The sequence below is a fragment of the Octopus sinensis genome, linkage group LG7, assembly GCF_006345805.1.
Source record: "Octopus sinensis linkage group LG7, ASM634580v1, whole genome shotgun sequence".
Taxonomy (NCBI): domain Eukaryota; kingdom Metazoa; phylum Mollusca; class Cephalopoda; order Octopoda; family Octopodidae; genus Octopus; species Octopus sinensis.
In genome coordinates this window covers 13,117,221-13,132,565 of record NC_043003.1, presented here as the reverse complement: position 1 = coordinate 13,132,565, position 15,345 = coordinate 13,117,221, and the positions used below count along the sequence as shown (strand labels likewise).

The 15,345-nt window shown below is 41.2% G+C and overlaps 1 protein-coding gene across 3 annotated transcripts in view; it reads right to left on the bottom strand.

The window, feature by feature from the left end:
• LOC115213822 (MAM and LDL-receptor class A domain-containing protein 1-like) overlaps positions 1 to 15,345 on the bottom strand; it is a 382,250-nt gene that overhangs the window by 256,218 nt on the left and 110,687 nt on the right. For all 3 annotated transcript variants that reach the window (XM_036504533.1, XM_029782714.2, XM_036504532.1), the window contains exons 46-50: positions 13,406 to 13,528; positions 10,678 to 10,768; positions 8,673 to 8,810; positions 2,572 to 2,831; positions 292 to 376 (exon numbers count right to left, since the gene is read on the bottom strand). In XM_036504533.1, coding sequence (XP_036360426.1) covers positions 292 to 376; positions 2,572 to 2,831; positions 8,673 to 8,810; positions 10,678 to 10,768; positions 13,406 to 13,528 — 697 coding nt within the window. The remainder of the gene's footprint in view (positions 1 to 291; positions 377 to 2,571; positions 2,832 to 8,672; positions 8,811 to 10,677; positions 10,769 to 13,405; positions 13,529 to 15,345) is intronic.

The window sequence follows — 15,345 nt, the reverse complement described above, 5'->3', positions numbered from 1 at the left end:
CCTTTAAGGCCCTCATGCTTTCCGAAATCCGCCGGAACTACACCTGATTGTCCCCCTTCCATACTCATACACATATGTGTATGTCATGACTCATGCACTGTTTTTTCCTGACGCTTGTACATTACCCTATGTACTATGCATACACTTTAGATGAGTTGTAGTGCACCTGAGCACTGTACACAATGTTTTATTATTATTATTATTATTAGATAGGTTGCACCCCTGATTTTTATCAAAATTTTTGGTAAAAAAAGTACAACCTATCCATGAGTGTATATGGTAGCTACTCACCTGAACAATCAGAGTCTTTAAAGATAATATCATCAATGGCTAAGTCCCCTTCGAATGTTCTTCCTCTTGTTGCTTCTATAATTATCTGAGAAAAATAAGAATGGTTAGAATAAGACAAAGAAAACTTTGGGTTCATTAATTAGAAACAATTATCTACTATTATAATACTCATGTGTTTTTCTCTGTCACAACATATGAACAAGAAAGGAAGGGGTGATGGAAAACTGGTAGTAGGAGCATTTCAACTCTGTGAGTATATGTGCGTGTATGTAAAAGGGAGGTATGAGAATATGTGAATATGTGTGTGTGTGTGTGTGTGTGTGCGTGTGTGTGTGCGTGTGTGTGCATACACAATGGAAGTGGGATGGCGAACATTCAATGCTGAAAAGAAAAATCAAGCAGCGTTTCAACTCTGTGTCAGTATATGTGTGTATGTGTGTGTGTACAAGGGAAGTATGTGAATGTATGTGTGAACCAGCGTTCTTTCAGTAACAAAAGATGATCGATATCACATCTCAAAAGACAACCACCAGATAACATTGACAAGTGTATTTGATTTACCATCCATATTTACATATAAAATACTACAATTAGCCATCATTTTTGATGGCATGGTGCCAGCTAGTTTTTATAATATTGCTTTCATCCTTTCGGGATCGATAAATTAAGTACCAGTAAAATACTGAGGTTGATGTAATTGACTTAATCCTCTCCCCCAAGCTGCCCTTGTGGAAAAAATTTGAAATCATTATTATTATTATTATTACTAATATCAAATGCTACTTAGCTGGTGTTTTCCTTCAATGACCAAATATGTTTTGCCAAGGCTGTGGTATTGCATCTCCCACGGATGTTAAAGTAGGTTTTATGGCTGTTAAGCACCATGGATTATAATATCAAGTGGATAATCTTGGGGTTATGCAAGTCTTATTTTAACAGTAGCAAAGGTGTAGACTGTGTCTAACCAAAAAAGGGTTATCTCTCTTTTACCCAGACACCTATACATAAACTTCAGGAGTGAAATTTTCCACTCATGCCCACATATGAGAAAATATGTGAGCTCCATCATAATTATAAATGCTAGGACCTCGACCATATGTCCTTCCACCATACACACATATAGACACATACACATATGAACTCACATCAGGTGTTTAATGTTTGGGTATGTGCTCAATCCTCCCCTTTCAAAAGAAATCCTACACACATCACCCTCTAAAACCATCTATTACACTCACAAACCCGATATACCACTTGCTCACACTTGCTCAACTCCACTAACAGAGAACACTCACCACTTTGTCCATCCCAACGTACTCTGATGAGCACCATTATTAGATAAGTATCTGATTACCTAATATCCTGTACAAAAATGACTGCTAACATCGGCTGCAATGGATCTACAATACTGTATACTCTGATTAATACACTCACCCATTTGACAAATATACATATAACTACTTTTCCTGACTTATGGATTCTTTGGCAAAATATATACCTGCCAGTGTGTGTGTGTATGTGTGTATGTGTGTATGAGTGTGTGTGTGTGTGTGTGTGTGTGTGTGTGTGTGTGTGTGTGTTTGTGTTTGTCTCTCACCACATGATTAACAGAAACGTTAGGCACGTCGGGCGAAATGCTTAAGCGGTATTACGTCTGCCGTTACGTTCTGAGTTCAAATTCCGCCAAGGTCGACTTTACCTTTCATCCTTTCGGGGTCGATAAATTAAGTACCAGTTACGCACTGGGGTCGATGTAATCGACTTAATACCAATGTCTGTCCTTGTTTGTCCCCTCTATGTTTAGCCCCTTGTGGGTAATAAAGAAATAGGTATCAGTTTGTTTACATGTAACTTAGCAGTCGAGCATAAAGAGACTGACAGAATTAGCTTAGTAGAGCAGCTACCACACTGTGATCTATTGAGTCTCTTTTCGCAAACAACAAGATCCTTTATCAACTTATAAGGCGGCGAGCTGGCAGAAACGTTAGCACGCCAGGTGGAATGCCTAGCTGTATTTCGTTTGTCACTACGTTCTGAGTTCAAATTCTGCCGAGGTCGACTTTGCCTTTCATCCTTTCGGGGTCGATTAAATAAGTACCAGTTATGCACTGGGGTCGATATAATCGACTTAATACCTGTGTCTATCCTTGTTTGTCCCCTCTGTGTGTAGCCCCTTGTGGGCAGTAAAGAAATAAGAATTAGCACTAAGCCCAAGCAAGGCTGCTGTCCAATGACTGAAATATGTAAGAGAATTAAAAAATAGTGAGGAATTTTCAATACCTGATATTCTGTATGAGATTGTATGGGTGCCTGTCCATAAAGCCACTTGTTACCTTGATCCCTGCTGAGTTCCCAAATAGTTACATTACTACCAGTTTCAAATTTAGTCAAAATTTTCAGAATACCAATTCCATTACCGTTCATGCTGTACCAGAAAGTAAAGCAGCGTCTTTCAGTATGGAGAGCAGGAAACATTTGACTAATATAACGGCTTTTGTCTTCTTGCTTCAAATATGTTGCGTCAATGAAAAGATAAAATCCTGCAATGGAAGGAAAAATTGCTTTACATCATCATCATCATCACCACAACCATCATCATCATCACTATCACCACCATCATGAACATCATCACCATCACCACCACCATCACCATCATTATCATCGTTGTTATCATCATCATCATTGTTGTCGTCATCATCGTGATAATTATTGTCATCATCATCATCATCATCATCATCATCATCATCACCAAACATCATCATCATCATCACCACCACCATCACCACCAACATCACCATCATTATCATCATTGTGATAATTATCATCGTCATGATCATCATTATCATCATCATCATCATCATTATCACCACCATCAACATCATCATCATCATCATTATCATCATTGCTGTCGTCATCATCATTGTGATAATTATCTTTGTCATCATCACCATCATCACCAACACCACCATCACCATCATCATCATTGACGTCATCATAATCATTATCATCATCACCACCATCATCATCATCATCATTATCATCATTGTTGTCGTTATCATCATTGTGATAATTATCTTTGTCATCATCATCATCATCATCACTCCATCACCATCATCACTAACACCACCATCACCATCATCATCATTGACATCATCATAATCATTATCATCATCATGACCGTGATCATCTTCATCATTTTAACTATCCCATGCTTTCATGTGCTGGGTGGAACTGGTTGAGGCTGATATTTAGGTGGCCAGATGCTCTTCCTGTTGCACGAAGAAGAAGAAGAAGAAGAAGAAGAAGAAGAAGAAGAAGAAGAAGAAGAAGAAGAAGAGGAGGCGGAGGAGGAGGAGGAAGAAGAAGGAGAAGAAGAAGAAGAAGAAGAAGAGGAGGAGGAGGAGGAGGAAGAAGGAAAAGTGGAGGAGGAGGAGGAGGAGGAAAGAAGATGAAGAAGAAGAAGAAGAGGAGGAGGAGGAGGAGGAGGAGGAAGAAGGAGAAGAAGAAGAAGAAGAAGAGGAGGAGGAGGAGGAAGAAGGAGAAGAAGAAGAATAAGAAGAGGAGGAGGAGGAGGAGGAGGAGGAGAAGGAAGAAGAAGAAGAATAAGAAGAGGAGGAGGAGGAGGAGGAGGAGGAAGAAGGAGAAGAAGAAGAATAAGAAGAGGAGGAGGAGGAAGGAAAAGAGGAGGAGGAGGAGGAGGAGGAAGAAGGAGAAGAAGAAGAATAAGAAGAGGAGGAGGAGGAGGAGGAGGAGGAAGAAGGAGAAGAAGAATAAGAAGAGGAGGAGGAGGAAGGAAAAGAGGAGGAGGAAGGAAAAGAGGAGGAGGAGGAAGAAGAAGAGAAGAAGAAGAAGAAGAAGAAGAAGAAGAAGAAGAAGAAGAAGAAGAAGCAGTAGCAGCAGTAGCATCATCATCAACACCTGTGCTCTAGGAATCACTGTATGGCTTGTTTGGCTTCATACCTTTGCTTGATGGGATTGAAGTTAACCCAAGTTAGTGGTCCCAGAGATGTCATCATGTGTAGAGCCAACCAGGTCTACAAGTGCTCTCCATCACTGGGGGTCCTGTGCCTGAAGTTAACCCAAGTTAGTGGTCCCAGAGATGTCATCATGTGTAGAGCCAACCAGGTCTACAAGTGCTCTCCATCACTGGGGTCCTGTGCCTGAAGTTAACCCAAGTTAGTGGTCCAGAGATGTCATCATGTGTAGAGCCAACACCAGTCTACAAGTGCTCTCCATCACTGGGGGTCCTGTGCCTGAAGTTAACCCAAGTTAGTGGTCCCAGAGATGTCATCATGTGTAGAGCAACCAGGTCTACAAGTGCTCTCCATCACTGGGGGTCCTGTGCCTGAAGTTAACCCAAGTTAGTGGTCCCAGAGATGTCATCATGTGTAGAGCCAACCAGGTCTACAAGTGCTCTCCATCACTGTGGGGGTCCTGTGCCTGAAGTTACCCAAGTTAGTGGTCCCAGAGATGTCATCATTGTTAGAGCCAACCAGGTCTACAAGTGCTCTCCATCACTGGGGGTCCTGTGCCTGAAGTTAACCCAAGTTAGTGGTCCCAGAGATGTCTCATGTGTAGAGCCAACCAGTCTACAAGTGCTCTCCATCACTGGGGTCCTGTGCCTGAAGTTAACCCAAGTTAGTGGTCCCAGAGATGTCATCATGTGTAGAGCCAACCAGGTCTACAAGTGCTCTCCATCACTGGGGGTCCTGTGCCTGAAGTTAACCCAAGTTAGTGTCCCAGAGATGTCATCATGTGTAGAGCCAACCAGGTCTACAAGTGCTCTCCATCACTGGGGGTCCTGTGCCTGAAGTTAACCCAAGTTAGTGGTCCCAGAGATGTCATCATGTGTAGAGCCAACCAGGTCTACAAGTGCTCTCCATCACTGGGGGTCCTGTGCCTGAAGTTAACCAAGTTATGGTCCCAGAGATGTCATCATGTGTAGAGCCAACCAGGTCTACAAGTGCTCTCCATCACTGGGGGTCCTGTGCCTGAAGTTAACCCAAGTTAGTGGTCCCAGAGATGTCATCATGTGTAGAGCCAACCAGGTCTACATGCTCTCCATCACTGGGGGTCCTGTGCCTGAAGTTAACCCAAGTTAGTGGTCCCAGAGATGTCATCATGTGTAGAGCCAACCAGGTCTACAAGTGCTCTCCATCACGGGGTCCTGTGCCTGAAGTTAACCCAAGTTAGTGGTCCCAGAGATGTCATCATGTGTAGAGCCAACCAGGTCTACAAGTGCTCTCCATCACTGGGGGTCCTGTGCCTGAAGTTAACCCAAGTTAGTGGTCCCAGAGATGTCATCATGTGTAGAGCCAACCAGGTCTACAGTGCTCTCCATCACTGGGGGTCCTGTGCCTGAAGTTAACCCAAGTTAGTGGTCCCAGAGATGTCATCATGTGTAGAGCCAACCAGGTCTACAAGTGCTCTCCATCACTGGGGGTCCTGTGCCTGAAGAAGTTAACCCAAGTTAGTGGTCCCAGAGATGTCATCACTTGTAGAGCCAACCAGGTCTACAAGTGCTCCTCTCATCACTGGGGGTCCTGTGCCTGAAGTTAACCCAAGTTAGTGGTCCCAGAGATGTCATCATGTGTAGAGCCAACCAGGTCTACAAGTGCTCTCCATCACTGGGGGTCCTGTGCCTGAAGTTAACCCAAGTTAGTGGTCCCAGAGATGTCATCATGTGTAGAGCCAACCAGGTCTACAAGTGCTCTCCATCACTGGGGGTCCTGTGCCTGAAGTTAACCCAAGTTAGTGGTCCCAGAGATGTCATCATGTGTAGAGCCAACCAGGTCTACAAGTGCTCTCCATCACTGGGGGTCCTGTGCCTGAAGTTAACCCAAGTTAGTGGTCCCAGAGATGTCATCATGTGTAGAGCCACCAGGTCTACAAGTGCTCTCCATCACTGGGGGTCCTGTGCCTGAAGTTAACCCAAGTTAGTGGTCCCAGAGATGTCATCATGTGTAGAGCCAACCAGGTCTACAAGTGCTCTCCATCACTGGGGGTCCTGTTGCCTGAAGTTACCCAAGTTAGTGTCCCAGAATGTCATCATGTGTAGAGCCAACCAGTCTACAAGTGCTCTCTATCACTGGGGGTCCTGTGCCTGAAGTTAACCCAAGTTAGTGGTCCCAGAGATGTCCAATCATGTAGAGCCAACAGGTCTACAAGTGCTCTCCATCACTGGGGTCCTGTGCCTGAAGTTAACCCAAGTTAGTGGTCCCAGAGATGTCATCATGTGTAGAGCCAACCAGGTCTACAAGTGCTCTCCATCACTGGGGGTCCTGTGCCAGCCCCTCTACATCCTCCAAGGTGACATCGAGCCTCAGGAAATCTTCCCCACTCACATCCAACCATCTGGTGTGGGCCCTACCTGCAGCTGTTGCGCTGAATGAGAGTAAAGCCCTGGTAGGATGGTCTGGCAAAGAAGTTCAATGGCTTTGATAGCAGAGCCTTAAGGACCACCAAGAACATCAGTTGGAACGTTTCCAACAAAGAACTGCATGCATGCAATCATCAACAAACATGGGAGATGTCATTTCACATTTATCGACAACCTGAAGGAAAAACGGAAGACACAGGATCGGATTCTGTCCCCAAACTGGCGATGATGGATTGAGATGTTTGGTGAAATGGCTTTGTCTTCAAGGAGGGAGCCAGGCCACAGTAAGTACTTCATTTCTCAATAAATGCTTGGCTTTGTTCTTAAGCAATTATAAAGTTGTTGAAATTAATGTAGGAAATGTTGGAAATCAGAGAAGTTGGGGCCTTTAAGTGTTTTCCTTTGATTAATGCCAATTAGCAGCTTCTCGTGTCTATTTATCTATCCGCTCAGTCGAAGTCGACTCTCGGTTACTCGATGGATCAGTGTCCTCCAGCCAGTTCTATCCTGGGCCGCTTCTTTCAAATTGGCTATGTCCATTCCTATGTCACTCTTGGTGGTATCAAGCCAGCGGGTTCTTGGTCGGCCTCTTCCTCTCTTGCCACTGACCATTCCGAGCATGATGTCCTTCTCCAGGGATTTTCTCCACATAATATGACCAAAATATGCCAATCTATGCTTGGTGATCCTAGCTTCTAGCGACAATTTCGGCTTGATCTGGTTAAGAACTTCTCTATTGGTGAGACTCACTGTCCATGGAATCCGTAGAAGTCTTCTCCAACACCAAAGCTTGAATGCATTAATTCTCTTCTGGTCAGCTTTCTTTAGTGTCCAGGTCTCGCATCCATATGTTGCTATTGGGAAGACGATTGCATTCACCAATCTGCATTTGGTAGCGAGTCTGATGTCTCTACTCTTCCAGACCTTGCTCATGCTGACAAATATTTGGTGACATTTTAAAGCTTTTTACATTTACATTCATACAATTAACAATATTCTAAAACAAAGAATTAAATATTCTTTCCACAAACTGAAGGTGGCGATGATGGGTTGAGATACTTCATCTCTTTTACTCTTTTAACTGTTTCAGTCATTTGACTGTGGCCATGCTGGAGCACCGCTTTTAGTTGAGCAAATCAAACAGAGGACTTATTCTTTGTAAGCCTAGTACTTATTCTATCAGGACTCTTTTGCTGAACCGCTAAGTTACGGGGACGTAAACACACCAGCATCAGTTGTCAAGCGATGTTGGGGGGACAAACACACACACACACACACACACACACGCACACATGCACACACACACACGCACACACACACATGCACACGCACACGCACACGCACACGCACGCACACATACATATACATATATATACGACGGGCTTCCTTTCAGTTTCTGTCTACCAAATCCACTCACAAGGCTTTAGTTGGCCCAAGGCTATAGTAGAAGACACTTGCCCAAGGTGCCACACAGTGGGACTGAACCTGGAACCATGTGGTTTGTAAGCAAGCTACTTTCCACACAGCCACTCCTGCACCTACTTGGTGAAATATCTTTGTCTTCAAGGACTGGGTGGGAATCCAACCAAAATAAAGAAAAATATTTAAAATTGTTTATAAGTGTTGCTTTTTTTTAACCATAAAATGGAGAATTAATAAAAAATATAAATGTGCCCTTTTAAAACCTAGCCAGGCTCACGGGCCTGGTTTCCCGGTTTCCCGGTTTCTATGACGTATGTGTTCCCCAGCTGGACGGGACGCCAGTCCATCACAGCGTTACTCATTTTTGCCAGCTGAGTGGACTGAAGCAATGTGAAATGAAGTGTTTTGCTCAAGAACACAACGCGTTGCCCAGTCCAGGAATCGAAACCACACTCTTACAATCAGGATACTGACACCCTAACCACTAAGTCACGTGCCTCCACAAAATAAATGAAGAATTACTTTATAAATTTTCATTTTTATTTGAATCTCAAATATAAAGATCTTAAAGAAAACTCACCTTTTGAATTCTGAAATGTGTGATCATTTACGGGTCCAGTATTTGAAGTTGCGGTAGATCCTGATCCCACCAACCAATTATATCTATTGTGAGCCATATTTGTCCACGTACAACGACCATGGTCAAAGTCACAGTCACCTATAATATAATATAAAGCACACAATCATCATCATCATCATCATCATCATCATCATCACCATCACCATCATCATCATCATCATCATCATCATTGTCATTATCACCACCACCATCATCATCATCCCCATCACAATCATAATCCTCCTCTTCATCATCATCATCATCATCATCATCATCATCATCATCATCGCCTTCATCATTTCCATCATCACCACCACCATCATCATCATCCTCATCATCATCATCATCATCATCGTCATCATCATCATCATATCATCATCATCATCATCATCATCATCATCATCGTCGTCATCGTCGTCATCATATTTCATCAGAAATTGGTATTGTAGTAATGTAGCAAAGTTACTAAAGCAAACACATTGAGGGGACCAGTCGGTTACATTCGGTCTTAATGCTCAACTGGTATTTATTATATTGACTGCAAAAGGATAGAATGCGTAAGTGACCTCTTGGGTGGAATTTGAACTCAGAATGCAAAGGCCAGTGATATGCCTCTAAATATTTTGATCTGAATACAAATGATTCTGCCAGCACACCAGCTTAGCAATAATTCTTTCTAATATAGGCACAAGGTCTGGAAAATGGGGAGCAAGGAAGCCTAGTTGATCCCTTTGATTCCAGGGCACATCATCATCAACATCCATTCTACAGCTCTCTCTCTTCTCTTCCCCTCCTTAATTCTTTTGTTCCTCTTTTTCGCTCTCTTCTCTTCTCATGTAACTGATAGGCCAGACTGCTAGCCCTCTCTTTGCGTCTGACCTTGGTCACTGCCACATCAATATTCTTCCCTGTGTTTGTGAAAGTTTTGTATCTCTGCTGTAAGGCTTCATTTCCACACACGCCAGCTGAATTCAATTCGTCCCAAGTCGAAAGACACCTGTTGTTATGTCCTGTTATTATTATTATTATTATTATTATTATTATAATTATTATTATTATTATTATTATTATTATTTCTATTGTATTTTGTATTTATATTCGTGTAACATCATCTGTTTTTCCGTCCTTGTTTTCGTATACATTTGATGCTTTCTTCCAAGGAATCTAATGCTCTTAGCTTAGTTTTTCCTAGGGGTTGGCCAGATTGGAGCAATCTCAAGATTAATCAACCGAAATTGTGAGGATGATCCAGTTCTTGACTGAGGATAAAAGGCTTCGAATGACCCATCCTTGTTTTTTTGTATCGTTTTGTTGTCCCTTTTTGTATCACCTAGTCGTCCAGATGTTTTGCGTTCTTGTCTCATTTTGTATTTTATATATATATATATGTATAGTGGCGTACATACACTTTGTTTCCCTATATATATAGTTAATCCAAACAAGAAAGCACAAAAAAAACACAACAACGCGAGGACGTGGAACAAACATAGTATTATTGGACGCTCAGGAAAGAAGGAAAGAAGAAGGGTTTAACGTTTCGAGCGGAGCTCTTCATTGGAAACATAGGAGAAGGAAAGATCCAGAGAAGGGAAGACAGAGGGAAAAAAATCGCCAACGGTACACACGCGGTCACATTTTGAATATATATATATATATATATATGATGGGCTTCTGACAAGGTTTTGATTAGCCTGAGGCCATAGTAAAAGACACTTGCCCAAGGTGCCTTGTGTGACATGGGTAAGATGTCATCTACCTAAGTATTCGCTAGACTCGATGTTGCTTAACTTTGTTGACCGGATGAGAACTGGAGCTAGAATTTTTTAGTTTGCCCGAAACTAGTTGTAGAAAGTCTTGGCACTGATGCCAAGAACCCAACAATAAAACAAAAACCCCACAAGCTGGCAATTTATCAAAATCTCATTGAATGATCAATAAAAATAAAAATAAAAATAAAAATATATACCTCCAACTTCACATTCTCCATGGGTAACTGTAATATCATCAATTGCGATGTCTCCATATGGCCCTGTGCCAATGACCCCTTCAAATATAATCTATAAATATAAAGGGTGTTGTGATACTTTGAATCAGTAAAGATTTTAAAACAAGCACTCAACATAAAATTATGCAGATGCTTTCATAGTTTAATTCCAAGAACTTTTGTAGATGACACTTTGTCACATGCCATGCACTAACTCTTGGCCCTTGGTCCCTCTGACTCCCTCTTGCCCTTGGTCCCTTTGAGTCCCTCTTGACCCTTCAGTTCCTTTTGTAACTTTCACCAGTTAAAAATATTAAGATATGTAATCATATTTGTATGTAATTAATCCTTTCTACTAAAGGCACAAGGCCTGAAATTTGGGGGTTGGGGACTAGTTGATTACATTGACCCCAGTGTTTCACTGGTACTTAATTTATTGATCCTGAAAAGATGAAAGGCAAAGTCAACTTCGGTAGAATTTGAACTGAGAATGTAGCGGCAGATGAAATACTGCTAAGCATTTCACTCGACCTGCTAATGATTCTGTTAGTTCACTGCCTTATAATTGTATATAATTAATAGTAATTGAAGCAGTGTTAATACCAAAGGCTAATCTTGATCTCCAACTTAACACAAAGGTTGTGTTAGAACATGGAATACTGCGTTGTTTATCTTGAGAGAACCACTCATATGATCTCATTGTGCATAAAAGCACTCGAAATTATATTGTTGACAGACAAGAATCATCTGCTACAGTTGCCAGAATGACCAGATCACCTGATTTCTCCCTGCTGTGGGTTCTTCAGTGATAAATGTCCAGCAGCATGATAACAGCTGAACCCCCAGTGAACAATATATATATATATATATATATATATATATATATATAATTATAATAAAGGGTTAATTGCAACAAGTTGCTTAAACCACATACCGAAAATATTAGAAATAGCAGCCAAATAGGTTACCATTACTACTACTAGAAAAATAAGTCTCCACAAACAAAACAAACAGAATTTGCAACCCGTATATGGTAAAGAGAAAGAAGATAACGAAATCGCAGCCTACTTGGATCAATTATGGACGAATCCGTTTCTGGATTAGAATCGAAAATTCATTTCCTTATCAACATAATATTTCCTATAAATCTAGAAATGCTAGGAAAAAACTCACCCATTACACCAATTCGATCAGGCAACATCGAACGATATAACAGTCTGCCGGCATCTCCACATTTATATAGACATGCAAATTTGTATCTCCCTCCAAAATTTCACCTGGTGAGTTACAAAAACAGTACCACCGAAACGAAGTTTCGCAGATTCTTTGTATGGGAGTAATGGATGGAAGCACTCCGTCGGTTACGACGACGAGGGTTCCGGTTGATCCGAATCAACGGAACAGCCTGCTCGTGAAATTAACATGTAAGTGGCTGAGCACTCCACAGACACATGTACCCTTAACGTAGTTCTCGGGGATATTCAGCGTGACACAGAGAGTGACAAGGCCGGCCCTTTGAAATACAGGCACAACAGAAACAGGAAGTAAGAGTGAGAGAAAGTTGTGGTGAAAGAGTACAGCAGGGATCACCACCATCCCTGCCGGAGCCTCGTGGAGCTTTAGGTGTATTCGCTCAATAAACACTCACAACGCCCGGTCTGGGAATCGAAACCGCGATCCTATGACCGCGAGTCCGCTGCCCTAACCACTGGGCCATTGCGCCTCCACATGGGAGTATTAGTATTCAATACACATAAGGGGTGAAATATAATTAATTTAATAAAATTAATAAATTTCACCTTGTAGTTTTTTCGGTATGGAAATGACCATATTCGGTAAGGATTATATATAATTATAATAAAGGGTTAATTGCAACAAGTTGCTTAATTATATATAATTATATATAATCCTTACTGAATATGGTCATTTCCATACTGAAAAAACTACTAGGTGAAATTTATTAATTTTATTAAATTAATTATATTTCATCCCTTATGTGTGTGTATATATATATATATATATATCATCATCATCATTTAACATCCACTTTCCATGCTAGCATGGGTTGGACGATTTGGCTGAGGACTGGTGAACCAGATGGCTGCACCATGCTCCAATCTTCATCTGGCACAGTTTCTACAGCTGGATGGCCTTCTTAATGCCAACCACTCCGAGAGTGTAGTGGGTGCTTTTACATACCACTAGCATGAGGGCCAGTCAGGCGGTACTGGCAATGGCCACAGTCAAATGGTGCTTTTTATGTGCTACTTGCACAGGAGGCAGTCCAGCGGCACTTGAATGCTTTTTCATGTGCCACCAGCACAAGTGCCAGTAAGGCGACACAGGTAACGAGCATGCTCGAATGGTGCTTTTTACATGCCACCGGCACAGATGCCAGCTTGTTGCTCTGGCAACGATCATGCTCGTATAGTTCTTTTAATGCTCCAAGATATATATATATATATATATATATATATATATATATATATATATAATATATATATATAGATATATGCAAGAAAGTAGAAAGGAGAGAGAGTAAAATGAGTGAGAGAGAGAGAGAGAGAGAGTAAAGATAGAGAGAAAGTTGAGAGAGAGAGAGATAGAGAGAAGGTGGGGTGGAGGGAGAGTAGAGCAGTGAGAGTAAATGAGTATAGTGTGTGTGTGTAGAGAGAGAGAGAGAGAGTAAAGAATAAATGTAGATCCTCACCTGATACGGATTTTCTATCATCTTTGGTACTTCTACCATTCCAAGTATCCATCCTTTTTGTTGGTCCCCTTTAATTTGAAGGTAACTGTCTGTATCATAGGGCTTGGTATCATGAATGCGCAACTAAAGCAAAAAAAGAATTGCAATTTACTTTTAACCCTTTCGTTACCGTATTTATTTTGAGGTTCTCTGTGCTTCTTTCAATTAATTTTAAATAAAACAAAGAATTTAGTAAAATAACTTAGTTATCATTCAGCTAGTGTTAGGAACATAAATTGTGACTAAGGTTTGGTGGAAGATTTTAATTCAGAACTTATGTAAACAAGACATATGTACTACAGAGCCAGAAGTGGTTTCAGCTGGGTTGGTATCAAAAGGGTTAAGAATTGTTTCTCTATTATATATTTTAACCATTTTATTACCATATTTCTGTTGAGATGCTCTTTGTATCTTTCAATAAGTTTTAACTATGACAAAGAATTTAGTAAAATAACTTAGCTTTTCCATCCTTGTTTACGTATACATTCGATGCTTTCTTCTTATACACCTGTTATAAACACATGCCATAAACACAACATCTAAACAATGTCTATATGGAGTCAGACAGTCTTAGACCTGTCTATGGACACAATGACATGATACTGACTCAATATGAAACCTAAAGCTCTTTTCTGAATACCTGGCACCCTAATCACCCCATTATGGCCTGACTCTCTGCTGGTTATGATCTTAAGTGTTCTAGTTGATTTGATCATCAAACAATCTGCTCATGAAATTATTGAGCATTCCACAGACATGCTTACTCTTAACGTAGTTCTCAGGGAGATTCAGTGCGACCCAAAATGAGATGAAGCCAACCCTTTGAATTATAGGTACTATTCCCGTGCTGGTGGCACGTAAAAAGCACCAACCGATCGTGGCCACTGCCAGCCTCCCCTGGCACCTGTGCCGGTGGCACGTAAAAGGCACCCACTACACTCACAGAGTGGTTGGCGTTAGGAAGGGCATCCAGCTGTAGAAACACTGCCAGATCAGACTGGAGCCTGGTGCAGCCTCCATGGCTTACCAGACCCTGGTCGAACCATCCAACCCATGCAAGCATGGAAAACGGATGTTAAACGATGATGATGATGATGATGATGATTCATTTTTGGCAGCTGATTGGACTGAAGATATGAGAAACACAGTGTCTTATTTAAAGACATAACGAACTAACAGGAATCGAAGCCATGATCTTATGATCATGAACAGAATATCCTAACCCCTAAGCCACATGTCTTCTCATCAACTCATTAACCTCCACTAGTAAGGACAACATCATCATCATCACATTATCATCATCATTTAACGTTTCTCTTCCATGCTTGTATGGGTTGGGTGGTTTGAGAGGAGCCAGCCAGACAGAAGTCTACATCAGGATGCTGTGTCTATTTTGGCATAGCTTTTATGGCTGGCTGCACTTGCTATCACCAGCCACTCCATAGACTGGATGGAGTGTTTTTTTATATGGTACCAGCACAGGCAAGGTAAGCTTTGACATAACTTTTACATACCGTAAATCCTTGAGTATAATCCGCATTTTTTTCCCAAAATTTAAAGGTCAAAATCCCTAGTGCGTATTATATATGAGGTTAAAAATGAAAAGTATTTTCTAAGCAATGTCCGAGTCTCTATTTGCTGTCCGGCAATGTTTATTCAGATGCATTTTGTGATGTTGGGCGCAAAAATACCTTAAGCTAAGCCTGAAAGCAATGAAGTCATAGAAGGATCATCCATAACTTTCAGTAAGCAACATTTATTAAACGTTATTACTGTTATTTCTTTATTTTCTGCAAACAAAATGCACAAAAAATCTACACGTTTGCATTATGTTATATATACAATAATAATAAAGGACATTACTGTATACATTTTTACAAACCAGGGACGTTATATAGACC